Source organism: Diabrotica undecimpunctata, chromosome 6 (genome assembly GCF_040954645.1).
Source record: "Diabrotica undecimpunctata isolate CICGRU chromosome 6, icDiaUnde3, whole genome shotgun sequence".
Lineage (NCBI taxonomy): Eukaryota > Metazoa > Arthropoda > Insecta > Coleoptera > Chrysomelidae > Diabrotica > Diabrotica undecimpunctata.
This window is the reverse complement of record NC_092808.1, coordinates 143,015,049-143,030,845: the sequence shown is the minus strand read 5'-3', so window position 1 is coordinate 143,030,845 and position 15,797 is coordinate 143,015,049. Positions and strand designations below refer to the sequence as shown.

At 34.4% G+C, this 15,797-nt stretch overlaps 1 protein-coding gene across 1 annotated transcript in view; it reads left to right on the top strand.

The window, feature by feature from the left end:
- The window catches only part of LOC140444016 (unc-112-related protein-like), a 93,518-nt gene extending 82,064 nt beyond the window's left edge, over positions 1-11,454 (top strand). Inside the window, exons 3-9 of the mRNA XM_072535593.1 lie at positions 28-361; positions 1,972-2,177; positions 8,237-8,447; positions 8,562-8,752; positions 8,828-9,065; positions 9,257-9,469; positions 10,405-11,454. Of these exons, the coding sequence (XP_072391694.1) occupies positions 28-361; positions 1,972-2,177; positions 8,237-8,447; positions 8,562-8,752; positions 8,828-9,065; positions 9,257-9,469; positions 10,405-10,842 (1,831 nt within the window). The 3' untranslated portion in view covers positions 10,843-11,454. The remainder of the gene's footprint in view (positions 1-27; positions 362-1,971; positions 2,178-8,236; positions 8,448-8,561; positions 8,753-8,827; positions 9,066-9,256; positions 9,470-10,404) is intronic.
- Positions 11,455-15,797: the final 4,343 nt, after the last annotated feature.

The window sequence follows — 15,797 nt, the reverse complement described above, 5'->3', positions numbered from 1 at the left end:
ATAAACATAATTTTTATACATTTTCAGGTATTTGGATATGCGGGTTGACTTTTCAATCAAAACCTTCTCCGCTGTAGCTCAACTTTGCAAAGATCTAGGCCTAAGGCACCCCGAAGAACTATCTCTTTCGAAACCACTGGAACCGAATCATTTAAAATACAATTATAAAGACTTGCCAAAGAAAAAGTACGAAAATGGAACGAATAGGAACGGACATCTTCCATCGGATACCAACACGTTTATAGCGAATAGCAGTCCGGGAGGTAGTAACGGAAGTTTGGATAAGTCTTACATGTGTGCTCCTGTAACTCCATCTAGAGGACCGCCAAGTTCAACACCTGTAAATAGCCCTAGTGGAAATGTAAGTCTTTGTTTTACTTTAATTTTAATCATTTGTTTTTGTCAAACGTATAGGTAATGATTTTTTCTGCATCCTTTTCTGTTCCTAACATCATCGTCTAATAGCAGTAATCTTGTAGTCTAAGTTGCTGAAGTCACATAATAATATTGAGGTTAGGACCTCAATATTAATATTATATATTAGGAATACCCACCCATTATATACGACAGCGCTACACTCCTTGTAGGCCCCTAGCTTCCAATATCTTGGTTATTTCCCTCAATTTTTTCCGGTTTCTTGCCTTTTCTCTCCAATATCTCTCGCCTATTTTTGACAAGTCTTGTTTTACTGCTTCCATTTCTTCTTTGGACAACCTGTTCTTTTTTCCCATTTCTCCCTCTTTCAACATTGTTTTAACATTTTAGCTCCCCTGGCATTCGTATAATGTAACCAAGCCATCCAGCTCTTTGAGCTCGTATTTTGGCCGTAATTATTGGTTTTTCGTGCAGCCTCATTTCTTTATTTGTTCGTCTTGTCCAAATATCCTTTGCCGTCTGCATGTATTAGAAGATTTTTCTGAGCATCTTTCTTTCCCAGATCTGTACTTTTCTTTGTTCCTGCTGGTTCATAATCCACTTTTCGCTACATCACCGTGGCAATAACACAAAGATCCAAACAAAACAAAAAAATCTAAAACAAACCTACAACACATTACAAAATGGCCCAAAAGTTTTGAAAACCCCTAGAGAATATGATGACATTGCTGCAAACGTATGCTGCAAATGTATGTTACAATTAATTACAAAAATGTCAAAACAAAACAAACAAATATAAAATATATTACAAAGTGGCCCAAAAGTTTTCAAAACCCTTGGAGAATACGAAGAAATGTTATTTTTGTGTTGTGTTGTTTAATATTTGCGGTAGATATAGTTCTCCTTTCAGTGCAATAACGTGTTACGTTACTGTCGCAAATGAGTACAATAATTAATCGCTATAAGCCGCGTTTACACGATGACAATTGTCAGAAGACAACTGACTGGCATGAAATTATTGTCTTCGTCTAAACACTTCAGGCCAATTGCCTTGTCAACTGCCTCACAATTGGCCCAAAATTCAGTTGTTTTCGGGAGTAGACTGAGGACAATGAGTTGCACCCAGTGAGCCCCCCCACCACTCGAAATCTCAATTGTCGCGACAATTGGCGACGTGTGAACAGTGTAGGCCAGTATTGATGTCTTGTTTTTTGCCAGTTCCCTCACCGGACACAACAGATGACGAGCAGTCGGCCATGTTTTAGCTGTCTACTGCCATGACAATAGTTGGCCCCGTATAAACATCTTCTCGTTGAACTGGACTGGCCTCCGACAATCCGCAACCACGTGATGACAATTGTCATCGTGTAAACGCGGCTTTAAACATGATTGGCAAGAAAAAATAGATTCCTTAAAAATAAACAAAAATACAATGTTTTGGGGGTCCCTTTTAGGGAAAATACCATTTTGCGGGAAGATTATATTTTTATTTTAATACAGTCAAAATCCCTATTTTAAATGTTTTTAATAACAAATAATTGATTAAATATTTTTATTTTGTTTATTGTAATCAAAGTGTCATTGTGTAATTTTTAGGGAACATGGAACAGAAACGGTTTTGGCAACGACATGAATGGCACATTAAATTATTCTGGATACGTACCTAATAGCGCAAGTCTCGAACAGCTTGATGGATCTTTTGATAATTCCCTAGCACACAGCCCGCCATCGCCGAGTCAAGAAGCCAAGAGACATCTTATTCGACCGAAATCGTTAATAGAAAAGGCGCGAATGAATGTTGCGTAAGTATTCGTATTATATATATTTTCTATCATTTCATATATATTATCTCTCTTTTTATACCTATGAAAAGTTGACTTCCTTAATTACATTTTTATATAAGTTCCTATTTGGTTCATAATTTTTTCTTTCAAGAACTTATCTCCACTGTTCCAGTCCTTACTCTAAAGCACTTTCAGTATTTCGTATTCTACATTTCATCAAGGTACCTTAAGCACCAGCGTATATTTTCCACGCAACGCCTGGTATCATCTTTAAGCCCGGAAACTCGACGACGCCGGTTGCTAATCGGGTCGCATGGCATATCATCTTTAAATCTCGTACTGGTCATGATGGTTTTACTAGAGGTAGAGATATATAATCTGGTAGTCGTCCTGTGGCTTTCTACATCCTTATGCCGTTGACTACTTAGTAGTTCTTCTGATTTCTCAACTCCAGACCAAAAGAGTGCCCTACCACTTACCAACTAATCCTCCCGAAGCCGTTGGTCAGTAAGTAGGAGATCGCTTATACCGGCAATCACTCGGACGCTAGAGCCTAGTTTGTTATCTAGCAATATACATCGAAGGATCAGTGTAGGGGAAAGGATGAGGTAGTTGGTTCGATGATTTAAAAGTTAATATTTGAAAAACTGTATTCTCACCTTCCTACATTTGTTCGATAAAAATATATACAACTCTCGAAGTACCAGCGACCAATATATCCATTATATGACCAATAATATATTACCAACCTGTAATTTGTCGGACCGGCATTTACTAAAGATTGGCACAAAAAACTGTCGATATCTTCTATATAAATTGTAATACTTATATTCATATTTCATGCACTAACACTCAATTTAACTGAGGTAACTATTTACTAAAATAAAGTTAATTGAAACCTTCTTCTATTTGAGAAGCGTGAAAAGGATTTACTTGTTTCTAATTGGGAAGCCAAAGAGGGAGTTTTGACTAGCGTGCTTCTATTTGTTAAGGCAAAGGCGAAGTGCTGTAAGGGTAGTTAGGTTTGAATAGTTTTAATGTGAAAAACTGAGAGGTGCAGGAGATACGATCCAGCAGGAAGAAGGCATGTCATGCTGATCGTATAGTCTTTAATTTAGTGACATGGGAGATTCAAATGTTTTAATTATAATTGTTTATTTATTAAACAAACTATTATAGAAAAGACAATTAATTTTCTACAATCAGACCCAATGGCGAAGACTATAAAGAGTCGTCTGTAAAGTCAATGTGGAATACTACAACAAAAATGGTACAAGAAAAATATTTTACGGAGTACGGCATAATAATCGACCCTTTCACAGATATATCTTTCAAATGTGCAAGATTGGCCAGAGAGACCAAGCGGAGGCCGCGTCAAAGTGTTCAAGAAAAAAGAAAACTCAGTTCAAAAGCATTATCCACCGAAGAACTATTAAAAATGATCCAAAGCTACGACGACGAAATCCCCGATGGAACAAAAAAAAAAGTTTTTTCACCTTTGCTCATTTAAACTTGTTTGGAGAGGCAATGATGCCCTAAAAACTGCAAGATTAACTTTTTCCAGAAGGAATTTGATGTTATGGGAGAATTTAGGGGCCGAATTGAATACAACAGCGTTTTTTCCAAAACAAACCAAGGCGGTTAGAAAAGTTTGGCAAGCAGCAAATGGCTGGTAAGAAATTTATCAAACGAAAATTTATGCCCAGTTAGATTATTTTTGAAATTAATGGAAAAAAGGGGACTAACAATTTTATCAGACATACTCGTTCTTTCTTTCTACTTTCTTTAAGGCAAGCATCAAAAGCGGCAAGAGTAAGTGGTTGCCTCCGAGAAACCATATGGAGAAACAAATATCTGACCACGGAAAGCAAAATGAAAGTATACAAGACAACAGTAAGACCAATCCTAACATATGCAGCGGATACAAAAAAGACGAAACAACAAATCAACAATATCGAAATGAAAGTGTTAAGATCAATAGCGGGCATATCATTAAGAGACAGACAAACCAACAGAAGTATACGCGAACAAAGCAAAATTCAAAATATTAACAGGTGGATAAAAACAAGAAAAAAAACTGGAACGAACATGTAAACCGAATGGGATCAGATAGATTAGCGAACATCTGTAAAAACAACAAGCCGTATAGCAGAAGACCTGTTGGAAGGCCGCCAAAAAGGTGGAAAGATAATGTACAGTCAACAACGACTGAAACAGAATAAGAGGCAGACAAACAGGAGTAATCCTAGTCGCACGAAGAAGAAGAAGAAGAAGATACTCTTTCTTACCGTTCACCCCAACTTGAAGGATGGATCTTGGTTCAAAAACTGTCCACTTGTAATCAACTGGACAAAAATGTCAGCTGAAAAAATTGGAATAGTCACAAAAAAAAAACATAAAATAACAAACCATTCTCGTCGATCTTCAGCTGTGTCAGCCTTGTTCAAGCAAGGTGTTTCTGAACAGGAGTTAATTAAGTTAACGGGTCACTCAAATGCAAGCTCTCTAAAACCATATCTGCAGATGGATTCCAATGACCACCAGAAGTTGATCGAAAATCTCAGAACAACAAATGAAGCTGGACCTTCGAGTTCGTAAATGCTACGGGTCAATAAAACACAAAATCATGCTTTGGTAGAAAAGAATGGGCAAACTACTATAGCTTATAATAATTGTACATTTAATATTATTAACAAATAAATAAAGATTATGTTTCGTTCATATGGTACATTAATTATTGTCTCGTAAAATAGTCTTGTCGAATATCATTCGAGAGAAAATTATTTACCGGCAAAATTTTCTCTCTTATCATATATTATATACTTAGGATAAATAAGTAAAACTAATAAGTAAAACTAATTCCATCAATTCATTTTTATTTTGCTAGTCTTAAAAAAATCCGTCACAATACCATATACCTATATTACAAACCGCTGTCCTAACTTGGTCATTTACGAAACCGGCGGTTTTTATAATCATTTGTACATTTTATTGTTATCACATATTTTGCGAAACTAAGAATAAATATTACTAATTTTATTGCGCAAGTAAAGAAATAAATGTGCTGGTTTATTCTTACCTAAATTTCTATTTACACGGTGACTACAAAAGGTTGTGTGCAAGTTGTATTTATCATGTTATCGATCTTAATCATAACTAAATAAACTTGGATTTTGGTAGATTAACTTTAATTTGCCTATGATCAATTAAAAACAAATTATAACCGAGCCGCAAGCCCTTATCTCTTGCCATACTGCTCCACCATAGGTCGATAAGACACCAGCATATTCTAGTCTAAGCCGCAGATTCATCTAGAATTTTAAACTGCTGCGTTAGCCTTTTTTATTTTTCTGTACACCGAGCTGGGGCTCGAACCCATATCCACTGAACCATTCGACAGTGAAGCGAATGAGAATCGGCCGCCTAGCCCGCTTGGCTATCTGACCGACAAATTAATTATAAAATGGTTGACCTACAGAGATGAAACAAATAATAAAACACATGTCACCTTGGATTTTAACAATTCTTCTTAGGGTGCCTGTCCGTTCCGAACGTTTGCGATCATTCTGGCTATGATGACCTTGTTGGTTGCTATACGGAATAGCTCTGTTGAGGTATTTCTATATCATGCTCTCAGGTTAGCAAGCCAGGATATTCTTCTTCGTCCTGGGGCTCTTTTTTATTCAATTTTACCTTGCAAAATGCATTGGAGTAGCTCGTATCTGCTATTGGGTTTCTCATTATATGTCCCAAGTACCGTTGCTTCATTGGTGACTTTGTCTGTCCATGGTATCTTCAGGATCCTTCTGTATAACCATAGCTCAAAAGCCTGAAGTTTTGATAGAGTTTATGACTCCAATATCCACGTTTCTACTCCGTACAGAAGCACTGAGTACACGTAACATTTAACATTTTAACAATACACAACAATTATCATCCACATCATTCTCTTTTGGGGTCGGTTGCCCTAATTACATTTCTCCATAAAAGTTTAAAAATCGTTTATAAAAGGTATATAATTAAAAGACCCTTTTCGGGCTACATCACAGAACGTCTTCGGACTAAAAAGTCTATCATCAGTGTATTTACCAGGTGTACATGAGTCATCTCACTAAATATTTGGGTAAAAACCCTTGAAATGGTACGTTTGTTGTTAATTACATTTTTGTTAAAAATTGGGTGTGATGTTGAAGTTTTTAACAGATACACTGCATGACTTCCAATTTTGGGGGGTTACTGACCCTGAGATGATGTCTTTGGTACATTATAAGGGCCACTTAACTTAACTTTTCATGCACAATCAAAGTTCTGAGTTAATTTTTGCAAAAGTTATAGCAAATTTTTGATTTTCGAAATTTTAACCTTATTTTATATGAAAGAGAAATGTAAAGAGAAACGAGAGGCCTACACGAAGTACGAAACATCAAATACTCCAGAATCCCGAGACACCTATAGAAGAATACGAAATGGAACAAAGCAGTTGGTAAGAAGAACGAATGGGAAAGAGAGAAAGAGAAACATCATAATGATACCAATGTTCAAGAAAAAGAAGAGATAAAAGAAGCCCTCGACAATTATAGAGGTATAAATCTACTGAACACCGCATTTAAGCTTACCACAAAAGTCCTAACCAATAAAATCAATAAACTAACAACTTTATCAGATGAACAACAAGGAAGATCCTGCGTAGACGCTGTATTTGTACTAAGACAAATCACAGAAAAGGCTACGAGTACAATAAACCAGCATATTAATGTTTTATAGACCTGACAAAGGCTTTTGATCACATCCAAGTCGAAGACGTCTTACACCTACTGTATGAAAGAAACATACCAATCAATATTACACAAACCATCGAAAGCATCTACTTCCATAATCGAATACAGGCAAAGATAAATGGAAAACAAACACAGTGCATACCAGTACAAAGCGGAGTCAGACAGGGTGACTCGTTAAGCCCACTTCTCTTTAATATAATAATGGACGAAATAATACAAGCAGTACGTAAAGGTCATGGTTACAGAATGGGGAACAAATAAATCCAAATATTATGTTATGCAGACGACGCCAAGTCAGAAGACGAGCGCAAAGAGTAACACACATCTTCAATACAACAGCCAAGAAATACAATATGATATCAGCAGAAAAAAACAAATGTATGACAACATCTAAATACCCACTACGATGTAAAATCGAAATTTATGGGAAAATAATAAAGCAGGAAGCAAGGTAGATATCTGGGAATAGATATAACTAGTTACAGAGATGTTGAAGAAAAAGTACGACAACAAAGCTTAAACCTATATTAACATACACGGCGGAGACAAGACCAGACACATCTAAAACGAGACGACTACTAGAAACAACAGAGATGAAAATACTTTGACGAATATCAAGGAAAAGTCTGTTGGATAGGGAGAGAAGCGAAAACATAAGAAGAGCATGTAATATAGAAGACATAAATGGATGGGCGACAAAACGGAAGCAGGAGTGGAACGAACACATTAGTAGAATGGCAGAGGAAAGGATAGTACGAATAGCACGAGATAAGTCACCAAATGGACGAAGAAGTATTGACAGACCAAGAAAAAGATGGTGCGATAATTTAAACAATTTAGGAGGCTAATATTGAAGAAGAAACAGGCTTTAAAGCCTACGTACAAGAAGGAAGAAGAAGAACCTTATTTTGCAATTTCCAAAACAATAAATGATCGAACAAAAAAATCAAAAATTGCCATTTTAAACCTTTGCCCATCTACTAAAAGATGCATATTCTAAATAATATATTTAATTACTCTATTTTTACCTATAGCGATTTAAACGAAAACACTGCCATTTTTGACCCTTATTTGTTAATAAATATTATATGCGTCCGAACTGTGACGGGATTTTTGTATTTATAATGTATTAGGTATACACTACCTAAAAAACCCATTTGCAACCTAGATATGTTAAAAATTCTTTTGATAATTGTGTAATATATTGTTAACGTTTGAATTTGTCATGTTTCTTACCTGTCATTTGATTTCTACCTGTCTATGTCAAAACCCAAAACCAATACTTTGTACATATTTTAGGTGGTTGGATTCATCACTCTCAATTATGGAGCAGGGAGTTAGAGAACATGACACATTGTGCTTAAAATTCAAGTTCTGCTCCTTCTATGACTTAAATCCTAAATATGATGCTGCAAGGATCAATCAAATCTTTGAACAAGCCAAATGGCAATTGTTGAACGAAGAAATTGATTGTACAGAGGAAGAAATGTTGTTGTTCGCCGCATTACAGGTAAATGAATTTCTCTCACTTAACTTAATAAGTTACTCTTTCAACATCAGAGAGAATATAAGAATTTTAAATTTGTTTTAAATACAGTTGCCTAGTAAAGATATTTTCTTTCAGTTGCAAATAAAGTTACAAGCAAATCAGCCGCAGCCTGCTTTAGATAACGGAAGCGCTCCATCTCCCATAGAAGACGATATAGATGCCGCTTTGAACAATCTTCAAACAACTTTAGAAGGATCCAGTCTTAATACTTACTCCAACGACATCACACAAGTGCCTGAATTGAGAGACCAACTTCGGTTCTTAAAGTAAGTAAAAATGATTTTTAAGTCATAAAAATAATTTTGGACTGTTTACTAAGGGTTTTCCGTTTAACATTGTAGGCCTAAGCGGTTTACTCTAAAGGCTTACAAGAAATACTGGTTCACTTGTCGAGATCTCCATCTTTTCATGTATAAAACTAGGGACGATATGCTGAGCTCCCAGAATCAGGTGTTCAAAACCAGTTTGAAAGGTTGCGAGGTTACTCCCGATGTGAACATTACACAAAACAAATATGTTATAAAACTGGAAGTGCCTAGTCCCGAAGGAATGTCCGAAATGTATATACGCTGTGATGATGTAAGTATGATATAGGTGCATAGGTTTGTTTTTATATATTCACAGAACTTAATTTAGTGTACATTATTTTATGTAAATTCGGTTGCATATCTTCAATGACATTTCTAGGTCATCACAATATAACAAACTGTTTGGAAATTCCCTTACAATGATTTTAAAAGTGTAGAGTCCTTTACCGTTTTTTATTTTAGGAAACCCAATACGCCAGATGGATGGCTTGCTGTAGACTAGCAGCGAAGGGTAGATCTTTAGCGGATAGCTCTTATGAAACCGAAAAGAAGACCATATTGGATTTCCTCCACTTGCAGAGGCCTTCAGAACAACCAGTTCTGAATCCCAATGGCTTGGATCTGCAGATAGAGGACTACATTGCTCCTAAATATCTGAAGAAGTCTAGAGGAAAGGTAAGAACTTATTTTAATTTATTACAACTAAAGTATTTTGGTGGACTTGGCAGCTAATATGTCAGTGAACTATACTGTGAAGGATGTTCTTTAAAATATTTTACTTCTGTCTTATGGGCAACTTTAAGGCGGAAAAAGAAGAATGAAAATAGAAGGACACATCATGTTTTGTTACGCCAGGGAGACCATCTATCCTGTATACTGTTCAATCTGGCTCTGGAAAAAGTAATACGTATGTCACTTGTTATAAAAAAGGACGTCATCGAAGCAGTGAACCAATGAAGTTCAGAGACCTGGACTCTGGAAAAAGTAATGAAAACATTTTAGGATGTTTCGACAGAGAAGTACTAAGGCGAATCTATGGAGCAGTGAATGCCAATGAAGTGTGGAGAAGACAATACAACTTCGAACATTATAGAATATACCAGGAACCAGATATCGTAAAACATATTAAGATAGGACATCTGAGGTGGATGGACATACAATGCGAACGGAACAAAATGACCCAGCTTGAAAAACGCTCCGTGCTAGACCCATTGGAAAGAGAAGAAGGGGAAGACCCAAAATAAGGTTCCTTGATAACATTGATACAGACATGAGAAATATGGGAATACGTGCTTGACCGAGGAAGGCGATGGATAGGGACGATTGGAGAAAAATTCTTGAGGAGTCTAAAACCCATAATCAAACTTTAATAAATTTTATATTTGAAATGTTAATAATTATTATTTATTATTGATAATTTTATTTCTATAAAAGTTAAACAATTTTTTTGCTCTTCACCTTGCTCTTCACTTCTTACCGGAGCCCCCTCATCCCTCTCAGTGGCCCTGCTGGTATATCAACTAATTTGCAATAATATGGATCATTGCCTAACTGTTAAAATATTATGTTTGGCTGTATGCCTTATAATAAACATTTTTTTTTTATTTTAGTTGACTCAGAGAATCCTGGAAGCCCACGCCAACGTTAAAGACCTCAGCCTTATCGACGCCAAAATGAACTACATTAAAGCCTGGCAACTCCTTCCAGAATTCGGAATCAGCCTGTTCGTCGTCAAGTTCATGAACTCCAAAAAAGAAGAACTACTAGGCGTCGGGTACAACCGCATCATGAAGATGGACATCAACACAGGAGACCACCAAAAGACGTGGAGATTTAACACGATGAAAGCTTGGAACGTCAACTGGGAACACAAACACATGATGGTTCAATTCGAAGAAGAAAACATAATCTTTAGTTGCTTATCGGCGGATTGCAAGGTCATCCATGAGTTTATCGGAGGGTACATTTTCTTGTCGACTCGATCGAAAGATGCCAGCCAAACGCTTAACGAGGAGTTATTCCATAAATTAACAGGGGGGTGGTCGTAGATTATAAAAATTAGTGCCTTTAATGAAATGTGTCAATTAATATTTTTAGAGCACGCTTCCCTCAGTAGATCTTCTTATTACTAAGATTATTGAATCTCTTACAATACAATAAGTTGTTGGTGATATACTACACAATATAAATAGGTGCCAAAATAATCTATTGTTTCTGTTTATCGATATTTTTTATTTTAGAAATGATAGATTAACAAACCAAATACTTTTAAAACGGTAGACGTCTTCAAAATTCAATAACGTTTCAACTTTAATGCTGCAGTTCCATGACTAGGTTTTCCATCTTGTTATATTACTGCTATTATTGATCCTAAACACCAGTTTTGTCACGTACAATAAAACTGGGTGGATAAAAAGGACCCCAGCAGTTGGGCGCTATCTTGGATAACGTAAAAATTAATCCAAAGGTGTTCTGTCTTTGAATTTACCATTTAATAACGAAATAGATGGATGAATTATTGCTTTCCAATGGTTCCACACTAAAGTTGGCATAGGAAACCATGGGATTGAGGGACACTGTATCAGCTCAATATGTTTTATCATCTTTGTAACAAGAGATAAACCAGAAATTAAGAAAACCATAATATAGCCCTCTCAAAAGCATACGACCTTCTAACTCCACTTCTTTTACTTCTGGCGGGCGAACGAAATTGTGCGCCTGCTAGAGGACCAACATCTTTAGATTGAAGTCGGCTTCCCGACACACAAACGGAAAGTAAAGTCCCTGGGTTCCTTCGCTGACTTCGCAATTGACATTGAACGGTTACCTATGATTGGTCAAAATTTAATTCAAACCTAATATCCGCTAACCTTGCACTTTCTCTCTATTTGAGATTAGTTGAGATATTTTAAAATTCATGCGGGATTGAGAGAAAAAGCGAAATAAAAGAAGGACAATACCATCTCGTTAGAGGAATCTGGCAGTACAACTAAACATTTAGATTATGTTTATTCTCTCCCAAGATTTTAAGACGCAATTCTTAAAATGGCAAATAAAAACCTTACGAAATTTATATAATATTCCGAGTGGACAAAAAAACTGCTAGTTTTAGTATTAATGTTAACTAAATGGAACTAACAGCATCATCAGGTTAATGTCTTCAATAACACTACTTATATACTTTACTATACTGCAAAACATTTTCAACTTACACCCATAACGTGTATTTTTTGCATTTTTAAAAAAGAATTGGTTATCTTCTAATAAGACGATCTATTGTAATTTTTGTGTAAGATTAAAACATTAATAAACCTAATTAAAGTTAATAGTTTTAATAATAATTGATCCAGATTTGCTTACTTTGAAATTGTTTTATATGTTGATTTTTGTAAATAATATTGTCAGTATTTCGGACGAGTCGAGTGGAATTCAGTATATTTTTTAATATTTAATTTAAGAATCGACTGTCACATCAAAATTTTAACATAATTATGATATAATACATAATTATATAAGTGACAGTTTGTAATGTTGAGACCGAAGCATTTTAGTTTTTAATATATAAAGACAAATGACAGTTGTGTGACAGGCGAAATGACAGCTTGTGCACATGCGTCAGCATCAACCATTTTTTGTATTGCTTTTTTAAACAAGCATGTTATAGTAGCTGTGAACACATAATTAAGTTCTCATATTCTTGGGCAAAGCATCTTATATAGTATGTTATGTTCTGTTAACGGAATTCCCATATTTTTACACTTTCTCTCCAAATGTTTTTAAGGCATGCTCTAAATATATTTTAAATACGGTCTTTTGACAAACCATTTGTCTTTCTCAGTTTAATAGCGATGTTTCTGTGTAACTCTTTCACATAATAATTTATTAGCGTAACACCAATGTTCGATTTTTTAAAACTTTCCTCAGTTTTGGTTGATGAACACTGTCATAGGCTTTCTTCAGATCGACAAATAAAATGTGTATTTCTTGATATTAAATGCCCTTTTATCTTCTGCTGTGTAGGCAGTATCAAAAAGGTGACCGACAGTAGATCTTTCTGCTCTAAAAATGTCGTTAGTTTCTTCAGATTAAATTAACAAGAAATCTATATTTTTAAACTGAGATAAGAGTTCTTCTCTACAAAATTGTTACATGCTATCTAAAATATCATTTTGAATACTTTTGAAGTACTTTAAATATTTTAGCGTTTTTTTAACTATTTTAAAGGGTTTCACCGAACTCTGTGATTATTGCACAAGCGTTGCAAAATTTGACACAACTTTTGCTTCACTCAACCATGCTCTGTCATTCGTCAGTGGCGAATCTACTCCGTGTACTACTGTATTATAAAAAGTGCACAGTTATTTATACGGTAGTATATACAAACAAGAAAGAATCAATTGATTTGTATGGACTGATTTATTACAAAAGTTTTGTAATGCAGTAATGGACGGGGTTACAGTTTTACAACAATTTTGAGGCATTAATAAGATAAAAGTATATTGTTTTAAACAGCCAAGTAAAAATATCCTATGAAATTACTTCGTAGGTGTCTTTTTTTGGTAATACATACTATATTGAATTTGACTCGCTCGAGGTTAAAATCTTTTTAATTGGATTATATTTATTGTAATATAATTGTAGTGCTTATATATTTACACTGTCGAATTTGTTGCCTTTCATGTTATATATTACGTATATATTAATGTTACTAAATATTCTAGACACTATTTTTACCACGTTTATATTTTAACTTTTAAAAAATTACATGCAATACTATACAGTACATATACTATTTTATATAAATTGATTTATGTACAAAAGTTATTAATAAAGTATAACAGTTTAATGGTGTTTTATTTATTTTGGTTGAGTTTACCGAAGGTACAAGCTGATTATAGCCGCAAATGTCAAACATGGAACAAAAAAATTCGGTTTAGCAGTGTTGGCATGTTTTTATAATGTATATGCTGTATGCCTCATATATAAAGAGATAAAGCTTTAGAACAGAACATTTTGATTATACTATTTTATGAATTCTGCAATTTTTGATTTATTAAAACAAGAATGAGTAAATATTTGTTTCTTTGGAGATTAATTAATTATTACACATTTTTTTTGGCCATTGTCCTTTGATAGATTTGGCAATCGTCAAATCAGCAGTTGCCAGATTGCAACAGCTGTTTGCAATATTTAATATCGAAAGAGACAAATATTTACTCGTTATTATTTCATATAAATTAAAAATACCAGAATTCATAAAATAATATCATCAAAATGTACTTTTTAAAAGCTTTCTCCCTTTATATTTGAAGCATACAACATATGCAATATAAAAACCTCCCAACACTGCCAAACCGAAATATTTTATTTCATACAAATAAATCTGAATTTGTATTGAAATCAGAAGGCTAATATCAAAGTAGAAAACGAAACATCTCAAGACATGGAAATATGCAGAGCAATACGACAAGGTTGTGTCTTCTCACCATTGCTATTTAATGTCTGTAGTGAAAGCATCGTGTCAGGTAGCTCATTTAGAATCAACCCAAGGAATTGTAATTAACGGACCGGTTTTAAACAATATTGACAATAGAAGACATAAGGCACAACGGAAGATTTATAACGACTGCTTACAAATATAAATATTGCTTGTAGTAATTACGGCATAAAAATCACAGTCCAGAAAACGATAATTAATATAAATTACTGACGTTTTTCACATTTGGTTCCAGTGAAGATAGCCTCAAATTAGCTGTCAATTAAGTTTCACAGAACGAAATATTGCGTTAGCAGTGTTGCCATGTCCTTATAATGTATATGTTATGTCCTTCTACTACAAAGAAATAAAGCTTTTAAAATGTATATTTTTATTATATTATTTGATGGATTCTGTAATTTTATACCTTATATAAAACATTAATGAATTAATATTTGTTTCGTTTGATATTAAATGCAATTAATTACTAGAAAATTTGTTTGGCAATTGCCCTTTGATAGGTTAGCGGATAGATTTGGCAATAGAGTCAGAACCCTTAAACCATCAGTTGCCAGATTGCAACAGATGTCTTTTTAACTTTATTATTTATACTGACATTTTACTTTTAAAAACTGTTTTAAAACTATTTACTTTTTTTGTATAATTCTTAAGTATTAGTTTTTAAATGTCTTATTGCTTTGATTGCATATGCTTCATTTATAATGTAAATTTCAACACTGCCAAACGTCAATATTTTATACTGTCAAACCCATTTGAGGCTATCTTCACTGGGACCAAATGTGAAAAACGTCCTAAATTACACTAAAATTGAGAAAGCATCAAACTACAAGTACTTAAGAACTTTAATAAATTATACAACAGTGAAATAAACAGATGTATCGAAATTGCCAGGGCCACTTTCATTAAAATCAAAAAATTCTTCTGCAATAGTGACATAATTATGCATAGACATAATAAAAATAGACTAGCCATCGTGAGCAAAATAGTGACGATTGGTAGTCTATCTATCTCTCTTTAGCAACGAATTAGTCTATAGTTGGATTTTGAGAAAACGCTGAAACAGAGAGGCCATCTTGCTGAAACAATATAGACATCTGTCATTTGTCAAGCCCTAAAGCAACATTTGCGAAAACTTAGAAATTGAATACCGAAATGGTTGAGCTTACATTTATTACCGTAAAAATAATAGTTGGCTTTTAATACATACACCTCATTGGTAACTCTATGCCACAAATATTTCACATGAAATCGAAGTCTCCAGCAAACTGTCTAATGATGTGCTAAACATGGGCATTATTCCTCATTTAAAATTAAGTGTTTTTGGTACTGGAAAGCAGGGAGTTGACAAGTGACAGATATCTATATCTTAAAAGATACCCCTTTTAAAATAAAAATCTACCTATTTCAGTATTTTCACAAAATCCAGTGAAAATTGCTAAATATCAGAGGGTACTCTTTTGATAGTTGGACTTTGTATAAAGATAATAGAAAATCACAAAGACAAAG